Raw genomic sequence first — 18,259 nt, forward strand, 5'->3', positions numbered from 1 at the left:
AATGATAGTCGTGATATGAAAAAAGATTGTTAAACTTTATTGTGTTACTTATATTACAATTGAAAGTCCTGAATTCAAATTGTTACTGGAAGTACAGAGTACAGCAAGTATTAGCAGCACAATGTACATAAAAGTATTAGTTACTAAAAGCTAAAGACAAACCCTGATGACAACCTATTTTCAAATGTATTAAATATAGATAAAAGGATATAGGACAAAATATTCAAGATATTTGTTCTCAATCCCCTACATTTATTTTAAAGCACTATAGACGATGACACATTAAAAAGGGGGAAGGTTGAGGTTTTCCCATGACAGCAAAATTATAGATGACTTTTACATGTCCAATCCAAAATGTCTTATAGGTGTCACTGTTCCCATATTCATGATAATGCCCAGAGGCAAGCCGGCCTTTTTCTAGGTAAGAATGATAAAAAACGGTTCAGCAGGTCTATGTAGGGCGATACGGCACAGCACGACTCTTAATATCGCTGTGTCAGAAAGCCACTGCGTATGTGCACTAGGAGTGTGTCACAGGCCCAACATGTTGTGTACTTTGAGTGTTTTAGGGGCCCATGTTGTGAGCTACTTTATAAACCAGCTGGAATGCAAAACATCCAGATAAAGTGTGCTGAAAGCTGTCGCTGGCCACTAACCACCTGCTCTAACGAGCTGCTTCAAGTTAATTAAGACAGATTATGTGAAGCAGAGGGTGTTCGGGTGGAAGAACACGCGGATCTTTACATGAGTAAACGTTGGGTACCAAGTGCAGTTGGTAGCTGTAAGGAGATCAACAATGAAAAGATCCATCATATTTCACAGATCAATTGAAATACAGATACATGTATTTCACTTTAAGGTGTAGGAACAAAAGGAACGATGCAAAACAAATCTGAATGGAGAAACATTGATTGACTTGATTCACATCACATAATTACATTATCTAAACTGAATTTGGGAGCGTTCTACATGTAATTATTGCTTCTACACCAGCAGCATCTAAGTAATGACATTGAAACAGATAATTATGTCAAGCAAAAGACAGGGTTGAGGAAAGGCATCTTTCTATGTAATGTCAAAGATTTATTTTACGGTTGGTTGTTCTTCATTTAAGAGTAAACAGAACAGTGTACGAGCTTATAAATGTGGCTTGAACTCAAGTCTCTTGTGGAGAGACATATGATGAAAAATACACTCTATAAAGGGCTAATGTGTTACGCGCTACAACTGTTATTATGTGGTAATACAATTGGTTAATTAAAAAGCAAAAAGACAACCTCTTTTCTACAGTTCATGTGTAGGAATTTAGTTTGTGATCAATTTATTTGAATATAAATCGACAGGCAAGAAGAGAGGAGGTCACGTATGTCTAGTATCCCTGAGCACATCCATCTGCTCTGGGGTCTGATCCCGCCCACAGCACCCTGGATGAATTATCAGCTTGATTGACAGATGGGTTCCACCAATCCCCCACTGTGATGATCTGTCCCCGCCCAAACTGAGACCTCATGTGGCCTGTGTGTTTGAGCAAAAAGACAAACTGTCTCATATTGTATCACTATTATGCACTGCAAACCAAAATATACCATCTCTCATTCACATGCTAAGGCAGTTAAGGCTGTAACTATTTTTTTTTTTTTTTTTTATCTCAAATGACGAGCAGTTAAACTAAACAAAATATGACACATACATCTTTAGTCCACACACAAGTCAAACATCTGTAAAAATTAATACAATGGTTTCACTGTTTAGTTTGAAAATATAAATACAATTAACCTGTTCTCCCAAACTATTACTGAAACCTTTAAATAACATGAATAAACTCAAATTAATTTAAATAATTAAGCATTCTACAGTTACTGTCATTAAAGGTGCAACAAGGAAAGTCTAAACCTTATTGCAGCATTTAAATCGACTAAATGGCGAAGAGGATTGGCGTGTGGGGCTTTACTGCATCACAGATGATGAGACAAATGACCCAACCATCAAGTGGGTGCTGGTCTTCCAGAACGAACAAAGGTAACACAAATCAAAGCGGATGATGAGGGACTGAAGGGCTGATGGTAGTGTCGCATAAAACATGTTCACACTCAGAGAGCCAGACAGCAGCAGCTAACTCACCCAGAACCAGTTGTTTCAGCCACGGTCTCGTTTCTAGCCGTTAAATCGATATGACAATTAATGAAACGCATTCACTTTTGCTACATCTAGCACCTATTTCTCATAAAATATGCATCAATGAGGCAAACGAAAAAGAAATACTTGACTTGAGTGCAAACTCTTACAAATAACAGTTTCATTAGCATCTTGCACCACAGCACAGTGGCCTTTTCCCCTTGTTTTTGTTTTCTGTGTTTAATGCTGAATGAATGAGAAACTGGTCTACTTTCTGTAAGCATAACATACTTAGCATGTAAAAATAAATACAAAATACCATGCAGCCAATACCAACAGTAATTGTGTAAGATTAAAAAAAAAAGGTACCTGTGATTGGCCAGCTGACTTTGTGGCCCCGCCTTCTCAGCTCCTCGGCTACCTCTTGGCCGACCCCTTCCTCCAAATGAACCGACCACTGAGCAGCTGGACACAGAATGTTTAACCCAAATATGATCATCATTCAAAAAAGTGCTTTACTTGCATGGGACACACTGTTTTCTTTCACAAAATTCCCATCAATCTCATCTCAAATTAAGTTACAGTTTACAATGTCATCCATCAGTACAAACAATACCACCCACGTCATGGCTTATAAAACATGAACATTGGTATTTAATCCCAGGATTAGAAAGCCAGACATCTGAATGTGTAGTTAGAAAGAGCTGTTGTCCTGTACTTGATAATAAAATGACGTTTATACTAACACACTGTCCTCTATATGTGACTATACAGAGTCTGCGTGTGTGATTGAGTGTGTTTTGAGAGGGCATACCTTTGTGGTCATACTGTACATAGACTCGTGGTGCGTCCAGAGCTTGTTGAGGATTCATCCCAAACTCCAACATGTTCAACAACACCTAAACACAAGAGCAACGTCAGTTATAAACTCATTAACACATTCATTTCAGAAGACTGGACCATAGATAAAGTGAGGTGTGTTCAAGTCACTTAAAACCAATCTAATGAAGTCCCCCTAGCCTGGTGCACACAAAGGTTTGTGTTTCCAATTTTGATTTCTCCAATGCCTGATCTAGTCTGACTATTAAATAACCAAATTAAACTTATTTGCATTTAGACAAATTAAAAGATAGTGTTCACAAAGAATGGAGAGACAAATGAATAATAACTTATTCTTTATCTCACAGCTAATGTTCTGCAATTAATTCTCCACCTCAGTCTATTGTGGGTCACAGCGTACCTGGACGTGTCCTTGTGGTTGCATCAATGCCCCCATCAGCCCCAGTGCAGCAAGGAGTCGTGGTTTTTGGGATGCGGTTGCAGAGTCGGTGAGAAGTGCAGGTATTATGGTGTGAAATGGACGCTTCCCCCCAGCAACACAGTTAACGTGGTTACGACGCAGACAAAAGTTGGCGCCGCGATTCTAGAAGCAGGAAAAAAAGGATTTCATGAAAACACAGAAATCAACTTTTGCTAAAACCTTTTACTGTTTTAGCATGCAAGCAAACTGGGAATTATATTTTCACAGTGGATACGTTCTATGGAAATTAAGTTTATTCCATATTACTAGAGCAATATGTTTTCATGGCCCATGGCCCATGATTTTTTTCATTCCTGTTCATCAAATCCACTGATGTTGCCACTCAGTGTTACACACAATGTTATAGCCTCTTTCTGACCCGTCAGACCTGCAGTGAGAATCCACAATCCTTAGGGACCAGCCCACTTCCAAAGCCCATATAGATGCTGTTGACAAATGAACAGGCGTTGCCCTGACTGTCAATCACACAGAAATAGACTGTGTCACTTCCTGCTGTCAGGCCAGGCTCCACTTCTTCCATGGCCCTACAGATAAACACACAGAAGCCATTGTGGTTGTTACTGTTTTCATCTGCTGGCACCAGCAACATGTTTTAGCATGAGATACATGAGGGTGATATCAATTTTATAATCCACACAACTCTCGTGGGAATAAATGGATTTTCCTCTATTTTTCTTTTAGTGTTTTCAATTGCTTACCATATTTGTACAGCAAAAGAAAAATGCATTGAAAGATAAATAATAAGACAAAGTGAAAACTAGTTAATGCCACTTTATTGTCACAATGAATATAACTATGTTATTTGTATCAAATATATTTAATAGGGAAATAAAGGTAGAATTACAAGGCCCCAAGTGTCAACCTTGCACCGGCTATCACGTAGAACATCTTTATAATTGTGTGCTTTCTCACTGCCTGTGCTCTCACAGTCCTAATGTTGTTATCAGAGAAAGAAAAAAACATATGAAAGCCGTGGTTCAAATATATTGTAGGGTGTCGGCTGAGAAGTCTGATTGCTGTGTGCATGTAACCAGGTTATTGCAGCGCATGTAAACATGATCTATAATTTCTGCTTTCACTTGATTGTTCCCAGTTACCTGGTTTATTATGTGAACATAATGACTTTGAAGACAGTGCTTTTCTGAGTGTTTGAATTAATTAGAGACAGATTTACGTTAAATTTAGGGTTGGTTGAATCATGAAGGTTGAGTTTTGTTGAAAATAAATAAAGTGTGAGGGTTCTATGTGCGGGAGGCAGGCCTCTGCATGCAGTCTAATGCGTTATGTGTTACGACCATATATGGCGACTCATATGTACATCTATGAGCATAAATGGACTCACGACTCAAGACAAGCACTTCATTAATTAGAGACACACCTTTAAGTGGAAAGCACAGAGACAAACCCAGTCAGCGCATGTATATGGAAAAGGCCCATAAGGGACAGAAGTTGGTACACCTCAGGTATGACATGAGAAGTCAGTGTGCGCATGTTAAGAGAACGTTAAGAGAATATTACCAGTACGTTTGTTTTAGAACTGATAAAAGGCTTAAGGTCAAAGTCTACAGGACTAACCAGTAAATACATATTGTTGCAAAACATGCACACAAACAGGAGACAGAACAGTGTCGAAGGAGAAGAAGGGCCGAGGCATGAAGGGATTGACATTAAGGTCGGGGGGAGAAGTAAAAGTCTACAGTCCAATCTAAAGTCAACAGAGTACGACGACAGGTACATACTGGTACTAACAGACACACACAGAAACACACACCTGTCCATGCAGATGCACTGCGCTCGCTGGTGGCTGTAGCTCTTGTCCAGTAAGGTTTTCAGAGGGATGGTCACATGATCTGGGTCACCCAGGTAACGCAGAGCGTCTGTTAGTGCCAAGCGCACTGCCTCCGCCAGTACATGGATGTAGTCAGAGCTGTTATGGCGTGTAGCTACACACAAACAAACACACACACACACACTCAGATTAGTGCAAATCTGTTTTTTGGACTGTCACTAAACATATAGCTGCATTGCCAGATTAATATCCATATCTGAAATTCTCTCGTATCCTCATGCATCTCTGCTGGCAAGTTGCATCAGGATGCCAGTGAATACCTTTGAGAGGGAAGTTCTCCAGGATGTTGAGCAGCAGTAGAGCAGTCAACCCCTGACTGTTAGGAGGCGGCTCCCACAGACGCACACCCTGAACACACAATGGAGTCATTCCCTCCGCTGACCACGTTTTCAAAAACAGGGACAGAATAGGCGTCTCTGCTCGCTGACCTCACCTTGTATTCTGTGCTGATGGGGGTGATGACCTCACTGTCGTGGCCACGGAGATCATCCAGGGTCATGACTCCTCCATTGTGGTTGATGATATTGACGATCGCTTGGGCCACTCTGCCCTGGTAGAAAGCCGGTTTGCCACGCTCACCCAGCTCCTGTCGATACATCAGTCCACCAATCAATCAACTGTTCAATCAATCAGCATATTCTGCCGGACCATCTACATGTTTTAAAACCGCAGTGCAAAAACCAACCATTCAAATATCATGAAAGGCAACACAAGTCTTGAGTTTGGGAGAGATGTGGGTGACGTGTCCACTATTGTGAGTATTTACAGGTCCAATCAATGTTAGCAAATGAGTGATTTTTCACTCGGAAAAATAAGTAACGCACACCGTCATCGCTGAGGAATCCCCGTTATGATGCCATGGAAACCATCCATCAATGAGGCTGAGGTCACTGCTATTGTTTTGACTGCCTCAGGAACATGACTGTGTGTGTGTGCGTGTGTGTGTGTGTGTAGAGAGTTATTATGGGCGTATTTGGCAGTGTTCCTGCATTATTGAATGACCGACTGATTGACTGACTGTTTCATGTTTTAATACAGAAGAGCATTGACCAGTGCATGCTTGACACACCACCACCAGTCACTGACTAGATGAACAAGTTAGGGGACTCGTTCTCTGGGGGCCATGGATTTCTCTGCAAATAGTTTATAGCGATCCATCCAACAGTTATTGAGATATTTCAGTTCTTAAATGTTGGCTATGGTCAATTTCAATTCATGTTAACAGCGGAGCCTACGTTTTTTAATAGTGGAAAAAATGTGTCAAAGCTTCTATAGAAACGTTTTAAACCAGCATAAAAGCCATTCCAGTCATTTGTTTGTCACAGATATAAGCAGCTAACAGTGCAAAGTACATACAGACGCCTTGCTTTCTACTTTTTCCACCATGAAAACATTTTAGTAAACTTTAACTAAGATGTGCTTGAAACAATATTAAAATGCATTGAGTTATAGATTACGTTGATGGCCAGGTGTACAAGCTCCCTCCATCCTCCATTTTGCCCACCCTTGTATTCCTCCCTCCATAAACCTTGTTTCCCATCCATAATGAGTCCAACACGCGAATGGTTTCAGAGTTAATTATCCAGGCTGCCTCTGGGTTCTCCGGGGTTCTATGTTGTTCTGTTTCCTTCTGTTCTAAATAACCAGAGTTCAGAAAAAGAAGATCCCAGCCCTTGTCACATGACCTATTAACATGTGTTGTGTGTTTGTGTGTTTTATTTTCAATGATTTACCTTCAGGGTCTGGGCCAGGGTAGGGTTTCTGAATACTTGTCCACTTTTGGGGGCATGACCATCGATCAGCAGGTCTCCGCCCAGTTCCTTCCCATCATCTCTCAGAGTAGCCACCCATTTTGCCCAGTGGTGAGCCGTTACCTCTGCAACAGGAAATCCCACCTCTGCAAGCTCCACTGCCCCACTCAGAACCTCCCGCAAGGACAGCTAAGGAAACAGGGAGAGGAAGCACACGCTTATTACCTCACAGGAAACCTTGCTGAGCAGGAAGTGTGAGTCATTGTTTTGAGAAGAAATATTTGGAGACAAACTGGATCGTAATTTCCTCTGAGGGTTTTCAGTCTGTGCAAATGAGAAGATCCTTCAGGGTTACTTTGTGATGAGGTGTGATTTATTTTTCTGATGTCCCAAGATGTCCTTAATATTAACAATACTCGCTTCCACTCCCATTAATAATTTATGAAATTTCCTAAGACACATTCTGACAGCATAAAACAAACAGTTGTGAACTTGTGGCGTGTATCTCGTTCCTTTATCTATGTGATGCTGTTGTGATAGAAGTGAGAGTATCTAAAAGTGATACCTCCAATTCAAAGCTGTATTCAGATTGCAGATGCCAGTTGTTGTGGCAAAACTGTTCTTGCTGATTTTCCCATCAATAAATGTCAAATGTTGGTGACTCAGAAAAGAAACTGTGTAATTTTGAGACTGCCAATTCAAATTATAAAATCAAATTACAATTATAGCTGCACTGATATTATCTAACATTCATCTTGTTTTCTCCTTAAGCCCCACTTTAAAAGCCTCCTTTTTTGACCAAAAAAGGAAATATCCATACAGCCAGTTGGTCCACTCCTTGACACAAGAGTTAAAAGTCATACTTCCAAGTGTGTTTTTGTGTTGGTGGTGTGCCAATGTGTCTCCTGTCACAGTGTTTAGATTTAGGTTGTTTATGTCATGTGAATGATTATGTTAGATGGGCTTTTGGCTACCAGGTTGTTGCATAAAACACAGCACACACAGTTTTCCACAGATGGACACACACACACACACACCAAACCTTGTGACTACCAAACAGCTGTACGGTATCGCACCAACATGCAGGGGCCCCAGGTACTGTGACATTCAAGGCATCAGCAGGTGAGGGAGGTGCCTCCGCAGTGTAACCACGTCCTTCCAGGAAGTCCAGGGTCTGAGCGATGGGCGAACGACCGCTAAGGACACAGAGAGAGAGGCTCAGTTAACAATGTTGTGTTATGAAGACAACAGGATCAGCGAAAGAAGAGTTTCCACCTGCCGTTGATTCCTCTGATCTCTCCAGTGTTTCCGTTGTAGAACAAGCAGAAGGCGTCTCCACCAGGACCGGTGCTGCACGGCTCGGTTACCGCCAGCGCTGCTGCTATGGCAACCGCAGCATCTGCTGCATTACCGCCACGCTTCAAGACATCTGGACACAAACGCACGTCCATGTGTGAATAATATAACCCGAGACCCTGAAAGGTCCTTATCGGTGTATGTTTCAGGTAAATGTACTACCACCTTGGGGACCAAAAGAGCTTATTACAATCTTCTCAATTTCTCCTGTTTTCTCCTTTTATTTTAAAAGTTGTTGAGTTATTCAACTCTAAGACCCTCGACTTCAAATGTCCCACGTACCATGTCAACTTTGTGAGAAGTACAAATACAATTCCCTTCTTCTCCATTGGCATCTAAAATCTCAGAGATAAACATAAACATGGACCAGTGGTTGACAGTAATAGGAGATGTGTAGTATTGTCAAGAGGTGAAATGATCATGAAGCTAAATTGCCAAAACGTTCTTCAGTTCTAGGCTCTCGAGTATGAGAACGTGCTGCTTTAATTCCTCTTATTTGATGGTCAACTGAATAGGTTTGGGCAATTTGGGCAATTTTTTTTGACAATTGGTTGGACAAAAATCAGCAAAATGTCCTCACAGAGATGGTTCAGTTCCCATATTCTCTTATATTTTACAGATAAAACATTGACTCAATTAATCATAAACATAATTGGTATTGGACTTTGGTTCAATACATATGAACTAACGTTGCTATGTCACATACAGATTGGGGTCTGAATGAAAAGTGAGGTTAAACCCAGAATAATCTACTTTTAATGTTCAGTGTTTCTGGTCCTCCAGCTATTCGAGGCACTTGTTGTACAAACAGTGTTGTAGCTAATTATTGTTGTTTTCTAATTGTAAGTCAACATGTTATTTGTTCTTAGTTTCCTTACTGGTTTTATTAATTCGTATGTGGACAAACAGAAAAATGTGAAACGTATTGAGGAGAGTGTCACTTTGATGGCTAACTTCTTCGTCCACATTGTTCCCACTTACCGAGTCCTACACCGGTAGCCAGCGGCTGGCTGGATGCCACACAGCCGTGTAAACACACCACGGGGGACCGACGAGAGGAGAACGACAAGTTGGTGTCCATCCCGCTTTAACTACCGGCGACTGTCGGCAGAAACCAGGCGAAACACCGGGAGGATTTCTAATCGGTCACTCGGGTATCGATTGAGTTTGACTCAACTGGGACAAAAGGACGGTAGCAGAGAAACGATGACAGATGACATCGATGGATGCTGAGCGGTGGACGGTCGCTGAGGCCGTCAGCCTGTTTTATTCTGTTCTTAACTGATGTTCACATTTTATCTTGAGGCCATAAATAATTCAAGAGGGATCACGATGGAATAACCATCTAATTAGAACCGTTAGAGGTTATATTTGGTATATTTGCCTGTAAAACATTTGTTGTTTGTCTTTTCACTGCACAAATAGCAACTACATTTATAAAACTCTGAAAATCAATCATTTTACGATGGCATTATTTGTAATCAATGTTAATTCAAGTTTATTGGATGCACAGGTGAAACTATTACCTGATTATCCCAGTTTTATAATGTTTCACCCTTAGATTTATAACACACTGTAAGACTTGATGAAACATTATGATAAATGATGGTGTCATTATAGAACTTTACAGATGAGACAGTCCAAATGAAGAAGTCTGTTACTCACTAAACAGTTGTGCAGATCCGCCATGAGGCCTCTGCTGTATCGACCAACTGTCTCTTCCTCTTCTGTCTCCATGAGCGCAAAACACAAAGTAGAACATTAACCACTGTGTCTTCAGCGGTGTGTCCGTGTGCACACAGGGGTCATCCCACATTAATGTGTGTGTGTTTGCATGCAGTCACAAGCGTGTGCATGTGTGTTTGTACATGTGTGTGTGTGTGTGTGTGTGTGTGTGTGTGTGTGTGTGTGTGTGTGTGTGTGTGTGTGTGGTCCTGCCATATTACAGGCGACTGCTATAAAGGTGAAGCAGTGAGGAGGATGTGGGCTATAAAGGCTCAAATATAGCTTTAACCTAATAAGCAACAGGACAGGCGAGGCAGACAGGTTCACTCAGAAGATTCAGTCAGGCGGACAGAGCCTTTTGAAGAAACAACCACGCTTTAGAGGTGTAAGGAGAACTTGGTGTTGGAAAGCAGCGGTTTTATTATTTTCATTTTATAAACAAGACTTCCGTGCTTTGTCAGATTATATAGACCATTAGTGGGGTTTTGAGACGCTTTCAGAGTTGTTACTTGGAGAGGTTGAAGCATCAGTGTCAAAATGTGTTCAGGCGGCTTTGCCAAGTGTCTGGGGATCAGTCTGATGCCTCTGTCGATTCTGTGTGTGCTGTGTAACATCCTGCTCTTCTTCCCCGGCGGGATATCTGTGGAGAGTGAACACATCACAGACCTAGTCTGGTACTGTGGAGGCATTCTGGGATCTGGAGTGTTGGTGAGTACGTTCAAACACTGACAGTAATAGCCAATACAATACAGGATTGAGAACGCACACTGTGAAATACCAGCATGCATTTTGTCCGAACTGAAAACAATTTTTCTGAATTCTCCTGATGTCTTTGAAAATGTTTTAAATGCTTAAATAAATTGCAACTTTAGCACGTAATACATTGTGTCATCCCGATGTTATCTGTGTGTCTGTGTCGACTCATGAACACAGTAGATTATAAATAACACAACAAAAATTGTATTTATAAAGAAATATATTTATTTCCATTCAGTAATCAATTCATTTTTGTTATCTATAAAATGTAATAAATTAGCAGAACTAAATATTGTTTAATATTCTAGATCCAAAGGTGATTTTGATTGCTTGTTTTGCCTGATCAGCAGTCCTGAACTTAAAGATATTCAGATTGCTCATGTAATAAATAAAGATAGGAAAAAAGGAAAATCCTAACATTTAAGAATGGAATTGAAGAATATTTGCCATGTTTGTCCCTGTGAAAAACTAATTAATTAACAGACTCATTCAGCTCTAAAATGTAGGCCCACACATACAGGTGTATGTTTGAAAAACAACAGAATATTATCATTAAAAATATTTGTAAAGATTTTATGAACCAGTTTAAAACCACAACCTGTGATTTTAGAACCTTTCAAATGATCCTGATGGCATCAATCCTGGTGAAAATTGGTGCAGAGTTAATGAATGGCAAGTTTAGGAACTAGTTATTAAACACTTCATAACTTAATGATTATAGTGGACAATGGTCTTGACTGTGTTATATCTCTGTGTGTGTGTGTGTGTGTGTGTGTGTGTGTGTGTGTGTGTGTGTGTGTGTGTGTGTGTGTGTGTGTGTGTGTGTGTGTGCGCGTGTGTGCGCGTGTGTGTGTGTGCGTGCGTGTGTGCGTGTGTTTGGACAACAGATGATCTTCCCGGCTCTGGTTTTCCTGGGTCTGAAGAACAATGACTGCTGCGGTTGCTGTGGCAACGAAAGCTGTGGTCGAAGATTTGCAGTGAGGAGATATTTCAGTTAAACTTCTCACCATAATGAAATTATTATTCACAGCTCAGGCTTGTCAAAGTTATGCGAGGATCCAAATTAGACTAGAAGAATAAAATGGATTGCAAACTACACACACACACACACACACACACACACACACACACACACACATTCACAGGCACAAATTCAAACACACACACACACACACATTCATAGACACACATTCACACACATACACACACACTTATATTTACATAGAGGTCCATAAAACATAAATTTAAAGAAGTTAGCCTCACAGCTTAACAACTGCAATTGTTGCCGTGCACCACAACGCTGAAACTGAAGCAGCTGAGTGGAATTCAGGCGTCGTTAACTTTATCATTTTACACTTCTGCTTTACTGGCTCATGTCAAAATGTCCTCAGTGGAAAAGGTCTATTAAACCGGCCTGTAGTGTAGTGGCCACAATCCGATACAGTCAACCAGAGAATGACGTATAAATTACACAAGTTATATTCTGAGCTGTGCTCGCCACAAGAGGACTCAGTAAGTTGTGCCAAACACAAACACAACTTATAGATTCTATGTGCCTTTTTATTTTACTTTTGGTAGGAATAGGTACAAAGGAACATATGAACCTTATGAATGGCCCAGCAAAAAATGTATACATTAAAGAGAGAGAAAAGGGCATTAAGGCTTGCAGGGTGTTTATTTAATTTGAACCACTTTGAACCACTACCAGTGGATCTACTGTATGTCACCTGTCAACTGTACGGTTTAATCATTTGTAAAAATAAACACAATGACACTATGTACATACCCTCCATGATTTACATTGCAATAAATGCCAAAACACACATTCACACCCAAATTGATTAGATTTTGAAGAAATTCCTCTGATGGGAGTTTCACATGACTTTATCAGACATAGCTGCTATTGTTGCAGTTCACACACACATATTGATCGAAACTTCAGGAATCTGGGAGCATATGTGGGGTCCAGGAATGAATCAGCAATCACCCCACACACACTCACTCACACACACAGACACATCTCAGTAGCTCTGTTTGTGAACCTCAGCCTGCTCTCTGCACATTGAGATAACAACTTCAATGTAGTCACAGAAGTTTAACCCAAGATTTCTAAAGTATTAATTCCCAATAACCTATTTTTCTCTCTCTAGATGCTGAGTTCCATACTGTTTGCAGCTGTGGGTGTCGCGGGGGCTGGTTACTCAGTGATCATTTCTGCTGTGGCCATAAACCACGGACCTGAGTGTGTGGTTAACATTAACGGCACAGACAAGCAATGGGGCTATCCCTTCTTAAATGGGTGAGACACACAATTCAAATTAAGTATTGAAATTGTTAACTTAAATTACCTGCATAATCACAAAATAGTTGCATGCGGTTTCTTTCATTAAAGAATGTAACCCAATTTTTCAGTTGCATAGAATGAAATCATATTTTTTGTCAAATTCTAAATGTTTCTTTTCATAATTACGACTATTTTTTTTTAGAAGAATATTTTTTTGCTGATATTTCGTGGTATTGATCCTCTCATCTCACTCAAGGCAAGAAAGTAAACTGTTCATTTGACAGATTGTGGGTTGGTACAAAAGGGAAAACAAGAAGAATAGCATTTTAACATCCATTCACTGATTCTTTTTCAAACTACTATTTTCAAGATAAAGAATAAAGTTTAGCTCAATCACTAATGAATCTGCTCTTCAGAAGTTTAAAGCGTCTGCAGATGAAAAGATGCCGTCTCTTCTTTACCTTCCCTCTCCAGTGACTTCTCCCTGTCTGACAAAGATGCCTGGTCGACGGCTTGTCTGGAGCCGGCCCGCGTGGTGTCCTGGCATCTCTCTCTGTTCTCTGTGCTGCTGGTCATGGGTTTGATCCAGATGGCACTGTGTGCTGTGCAGGTGGTAAACGGCCTGCTGGGATGTCTGTGTGGCAACTGCTGTGGGGGGGTCAGTATCTAGTCTGAGATAAGATGGGCTCAGTTGAGTCAATTTGTTAGAAGAATTGGATACATTTTAAGGGAAATTGACAATTATTTATGTTATTACTATGATGATTATTAGTGTTATTGTGGTTACTAATGATCTATTTATCTATCTATTTATTTCTGTAAAAGTGTAACAACAGTCCATTCACTCATTGAAACGCTCTAAACTCACAGACATAAAAGAAACACATAAACCATAATAGATCATGTTCTCTTTGTGACACCTATTTAAATTATACCTTAACTTGGTTAAATAAAGGATAAGAAGAAGAACATAAAACAATAGACGTGTTGATGTGTGAGGATTTGACAGGAAGTATAAAAATAACATCCTTACCTACACTTCCCTAAATAGTTATACAATTTGAATTTGAAGTTAGCTGACTGGGATCCAATGGGTTACTTAGCTGGTTACAGCTTGAGTATTGGTGTTAAGTGAGAGAGTAATGAAAATGTCGATCATGTTTGTCTTTCAGAGCGATGGAGCCGTCTGAGCACTTCCTCCAGCTGTGAGAGTCAGCAGTCAGCGGCCTCTTGTATTTATTCTGGATGACAGTGGTTTCTTGCTTCATGCCATAGCTCTAAGTTTTTGCATAAGAGTTCATTGATTACATTGTATAACAACACTGGTGAAATGACAGAGCTCTAATTTAAAGGGTTAACAATTAACTCTCTAGCAAACATTGATGACAGTTTCTTTTCATTATTTAATCTGAATGGGCATTTATGGAGCTAACTAATTTACAACACTACTGTACCTAATGATTTTCCTCCTGCTATATATTTTTTTATTAGTTTTTGCCCATTTAGCTAAGTCAGTAAATAAAGTTCCTATTGTTGTATGTAAAGCATAAAACAGGATACAATTGTTTTAAATGTTGTTGTTTTTCTTCAAGTCAAATTTAAACAAAGGCAGCAACCTGTCAGAAAACAACCTTTTGGAAAAATAGATGTTGCGTGACTGCCCCCTGCTGGGCATTTTGTTGTTGTAAGCACGAGTCTGATAGGGGTTAAAAGGTCATAGAGATGAGTATCTACACTACAGCATCAATAAAATCTTACATCTTACTGACAAAAATATGCCTGTGTCCAGTTCTTTGAATCCACCTGCAGTTCTGCCTGATATGAGGCAAAACAATTATTTGAATGCTTTTGTCCCAAAAATGCTGCTTCAACAAACTTCAGTACAGTTGTTATCCATGATCACAACAAATGTGTTATGGAAGTTTTTTTTGTAGGTGTCCCTGCCAAGGGCAAACAATAGTTTACATTGAATAGTCAGTGTAGGAATGGATGTCATTGGGCTTTTTTCACTTCTCTTTTGTACAGACTTACATAGAAAGGTTTTCTTCCGAGGCACTAACTTGTCTGATGTTTTACTAAAGTATATCTTTCTGTAAATCTGTGAATGACTGATCTAATTCCATTCTGTTTTAGGAGTATTTATGATATAGCAGACACATCTAAGTATGTCTGTTAATTGGAATACGAAGATCCACACACTGGGCATAACCTGGAGCCAATTTGACCTCTACATCATTTGACATAGAACAGACACACTGTGAAGAGCTGCAGAAAGCTACATTACAGCTGGAATGGAGGTTGACTGGTTAATCCAGAGCCTTGTCTTTAGGCAAAATAATTATAAAAAATAATCTCTAGCAAAACCTAAAATTACAATTTGTTATACATTTACATCTACTATTCCTAAAAAGGAGTGCACAGCTCCACAGTTAGAAATGTCTGCTCTCTGTTCTGTTGCTGGTTTTGAGTTTTTCTTTATGCCTGAAAAATACTTATATTTAGAGGCAATTTCATTGTCATTTAGTTTCCTAAGCAGTTTCATGACAATACGTGCTTTAATGTGCTACTTATTTTCGGTGTCTGATGTGTTGTTAAGGATGTTTCATGTATTATACCTTGTATTACATTTGACCACTGATTCTTTTTCTTCAGGTATTCAAACCACAAGCTCAGAAATTAATTGATTTCATATATATCTCTTATGTTAGCATATATGTTCTATCTATTTATGCAATTCATTTTATTCACATTATTTGCTTTTATTTAATTGAGGGAATTATCATTCAGACCTATTGGTGATTTATGCTGCCTATTTAGGTAAAACAATAATTGATACATAACAATTTGGACTCTATTTATACATGTTATTTGATTTGAACTAGTGTGTCCAGCTTGCCACCATTTTCTTCTTCGAAACCGTCCATGGAAACAAGTCACGTTTTTATTGAATTGTTTTACTTCACGGTGTTCTGGTGGAACTAGAGGTTCAGGAGGACGGCTCATGACGAACACGGAGGAAATAAACCGCGTACCGACGTGTTTCCCCACTACATACCGGGTGACCCTGAGGCTGCTAAATAACGTTTGAAATATGATGTTGTCAACCTGAGACAGAGGTAATAATGGTGTCCGTGATCCAGGGCTGCACGTTCATATTGTAAGCCACGTGCCAAGAAGCCTCCAGTGTGTGACGTCAGCCGTTAACTCGGTTAGCTGGTCCGTGGTGTTGTTGTGTCGGTTGACTTTGCCGAGGCTTCATAAAGCAACAATTGTTACATTTTAATTGTTTATGTATTGCACTGTGTGTATCTGTCTGAGCTATCGTTGCAGTTAATTAAAAATGATCAGAGGATTTCAGTAATTAAAATAACCATCAGTTTTTACCATGTTCAATGTTATTGTTTTTGTAGTCTTAGTGTAATTTGCTTTGTTCTTCTTTTGACTGACATCTTGATTGTGGTTTAATTTTATTCAGATGATGATCTCGGTTGTATTCAGAAAAAGCACCCTTCCTGCCCAGAAGGTAAACACACTAGTTGTGATTTTTGTTTCTTCAAAAGCTCTTTTGCTTATATTTCTTCTAATGTGTCATTTTAAAACTGAAATGTATTTACAATTTTGATCTGAATGTCTGCTCTGTAGTTGTGGCTTTGTGCAGGTCCTTCACAGAGATGCTGGACATCAGCCCTGAGCCCAAAGCTGCCGTTTTCCGAAAGGGACGACGGACGAGTAAGACCTCCTGCGGTCCTCAGCTTTGTGAGGACAGCGCTCCTCCAGAGGAACCAGATTAGTGCACCTCCATTTTTAGTAAGGAATCAACAGTTCCACTCCTCCCCTGTGAGGCCGAAGAAGCGACCGATGATTGAACCTCCCAGAGAGCTGGATCTGTTGCGCTATGACATGAAGGACTTGTGGAAAAGTCCCAAACCAGCCCTGTACCTTTCGTTTGCAGGACTAATCCCCTTCGTCGCCCCCACTCTGCTCATGGCTGTGACCGAGAGCTACTTTCCAGAGTTGGCCTATGCTCAGTTAGCTTACGGAGCCTCAATTGTTTCCTTCCTGGGTGGAGCCCGCTGGGGATTTGCTCTTCCCGAGAGCAGCCCAGCCAAACCTGACTGGATAAATCTGGCCAACAGTGTGGTTCCCTCCCTGTTAGCCTGGGTGTCCATGCTGATGAGCGACAGCATTGCCACGGCAACCATCATGGTTATTATGGGACTCGGAATCTCGCTGCATTATGATCTGTCTCTGCTGCCCACTTACCCCAGCTGGTTCAAAGCCATTCGTGCCATCCTGACCACCGTGGCCTTTTTTTCTTTCATTGGTACACTCATAATTAATGGCATATACCCAGAAAAGAAGCTATTGCCAGGTTAAATAGTGTTTGTATACAATCATAAAGCCACATTGTTTTTATGTTCTTTTTTTTCCTTTGGTATTAGAGTTCTCTTCCGTCTTAATCACACGTCTGTCTGGTCATGTTCTGTGTGTTTTGTAGAAGTTGTATATGTTATAGATCCTAGCAACAGCTAGCTTCTGTAAAAGCAACAGAATAAGGAACAGGAAGCAATGACAGTAGGCTCCTGTTCTCAGGACAGCATGCTTCCTCATCAGGGCCTCACGTTGAATCTGTGTTGTGTATGTTAGTGGTCCAGCTTTCAAATAATTCTGATGAAATACTTTTAAGTCAGTGATTTGACACAAACACTGAGTTACCAGAATCAGAATTATGAATGCCACACATCAGAAGAACTAAAGTAAAAAATAAACTGAAAATGGGTTCTTGCTCAATGAATATTAAATAAATGCTCTCGTCATTCAACATACGTACTTTTGACTCCAGCTGATTGTTTATTTATAACCCAGAGGTCTTTGATTTGTGATGTGAGAAAGTCAAAAAATAACTTTAGAAGCCCTAACTAATTATTCTGGATATTCAGAAATCCAAAAAGTAGGTTTTAAATTGAGCATGTGAAGTATTATCCTCCAGTCCCTTCTTTAGTTCAATGCTACAAATTAGCGGAGCCACTTTGTCTTTTTAGATGGCCGGGATCAGACGGCTGAAGTCAGGAGTATTGACATTGCTGAAAATGGGTATTACA

The 18,259-nt window shown here is 40.1% G+C and overlaps 3 protein-coding genes across 5 annotated transcripts; 2 read left to right on the forward strand and 1 right to left on the reverse strand.

Annotated features, from left to right (window-relative positions):
• Positions 1-16: 16 nt before the first annotated feature.
• Positions 17-9,561, reverse strand: LOC117729585 (glutathione hydrolase-like YwrD proenzyme). 2 transcript variants are annotated; one of them, XM_034530808.1, is made up of 13 exons: positions 9,374-9,561; positions 8,312-8,465; positions 8,079-8,232; positions 7,019-7,225; positions 5,719-5,871; positions 5,546-5,633; positions 5,208-5,379; positions 3,804-3,960; positions 3,356-3,538; positions 2,930-3,014; positions 2,485-2,580; positions 2,122-2,154; positions 17-1,515 (listed from the first exon to the last, which is right to left on the reverse strand). In XM_034530808.1, exons 1-13 carry the CDS (start codon positions 9,471-9,473, stop codon positions 1,370-1,372), a joined length of 1,728 nt encoding a protein of 575 aa, XP_034386699.1. In that variant the 5' UTR covers positions 9,474-9,561; the 3' UTR covers positions 17-1,369. The 2 variants fall into 2 exon arrangements, with proteins under 2 accessions (XP_034386699.1, XP_034386700.1); XM_034530809.1 differs by lacking the exon at positions 2,122-2,154.
• Positions 9,562-10,342: 781 nt separating this feature from the next.
• On the forward strand, positions 10,343-14,926 carry tm4sf4 (transmembrane 4 L six family member 4). Its single transcript, XM_034531218.1, has 5 exons — positions 10,343-10,825; positions 11,761-11,850; positions 13,024-13,172; positions 13,632-13,815; positions 14,330-14,926. The coding sequence occupies exons 1-5, from the start codon at positions 10,655-10,657 to the stop codon at positions 14,345-14,347; spliced, it is 612 nt and encodes a 203-aa protein (XP_034387109.1). The 5' UTR covers positions 10,343-10,654; the 3' UTR covers positions 14,348-14,926.
• A 1,187-nt stretch (positions 14,927-16,113) lies between these two features.
• On the forward strand, positions 16,114-17,987 carry LOC117729662 (transmembrane protein 69-like). 2 transcript variants are annotated; one of them, XM_034530940.1, is made up of 3 exons: positions 16,114-16,273; positions 16,633-16,680; positions 16,800-17,987. In XM_034530940.1, exons 2-3 carry the CDS (start codon positions 16,633-16,635, stop codon positions 17,532-17,534), a joined length of 783 nt encoding a protein of 260 aa, XP_034386831.1. In that variant the 5' UTR covers positions 16,114-16,273; the 3' UTR covers positions 17,535-17,987. The 2 variants fall into 2 exon arrangements, with proteins under 2 accessions (XP_034386831.1, XP_034386832.1); XM_034530941.1 differs by having other exon boundaries at positions 16,257-16,365.
• The last annotated feature ends 272 nt before the right edge of the window (positions 17,988-18,259 follow it).

Source organism: Cyclopterus lumpus, chromosome 4 (assembly GCF_009769545.1).
Source record: "Cyclopterus lumpus isolate fCycLum1 chromosome 4, fCycLum1.pri, whole genome shotgun sequence".
Classification (NCBI taxonomy): Eukaryota; Metazoa; Chordata; class Actinopteri; order Perciformes; family Cyclopteridae; genus Cyclopterus; species Cyclopterus lumpus.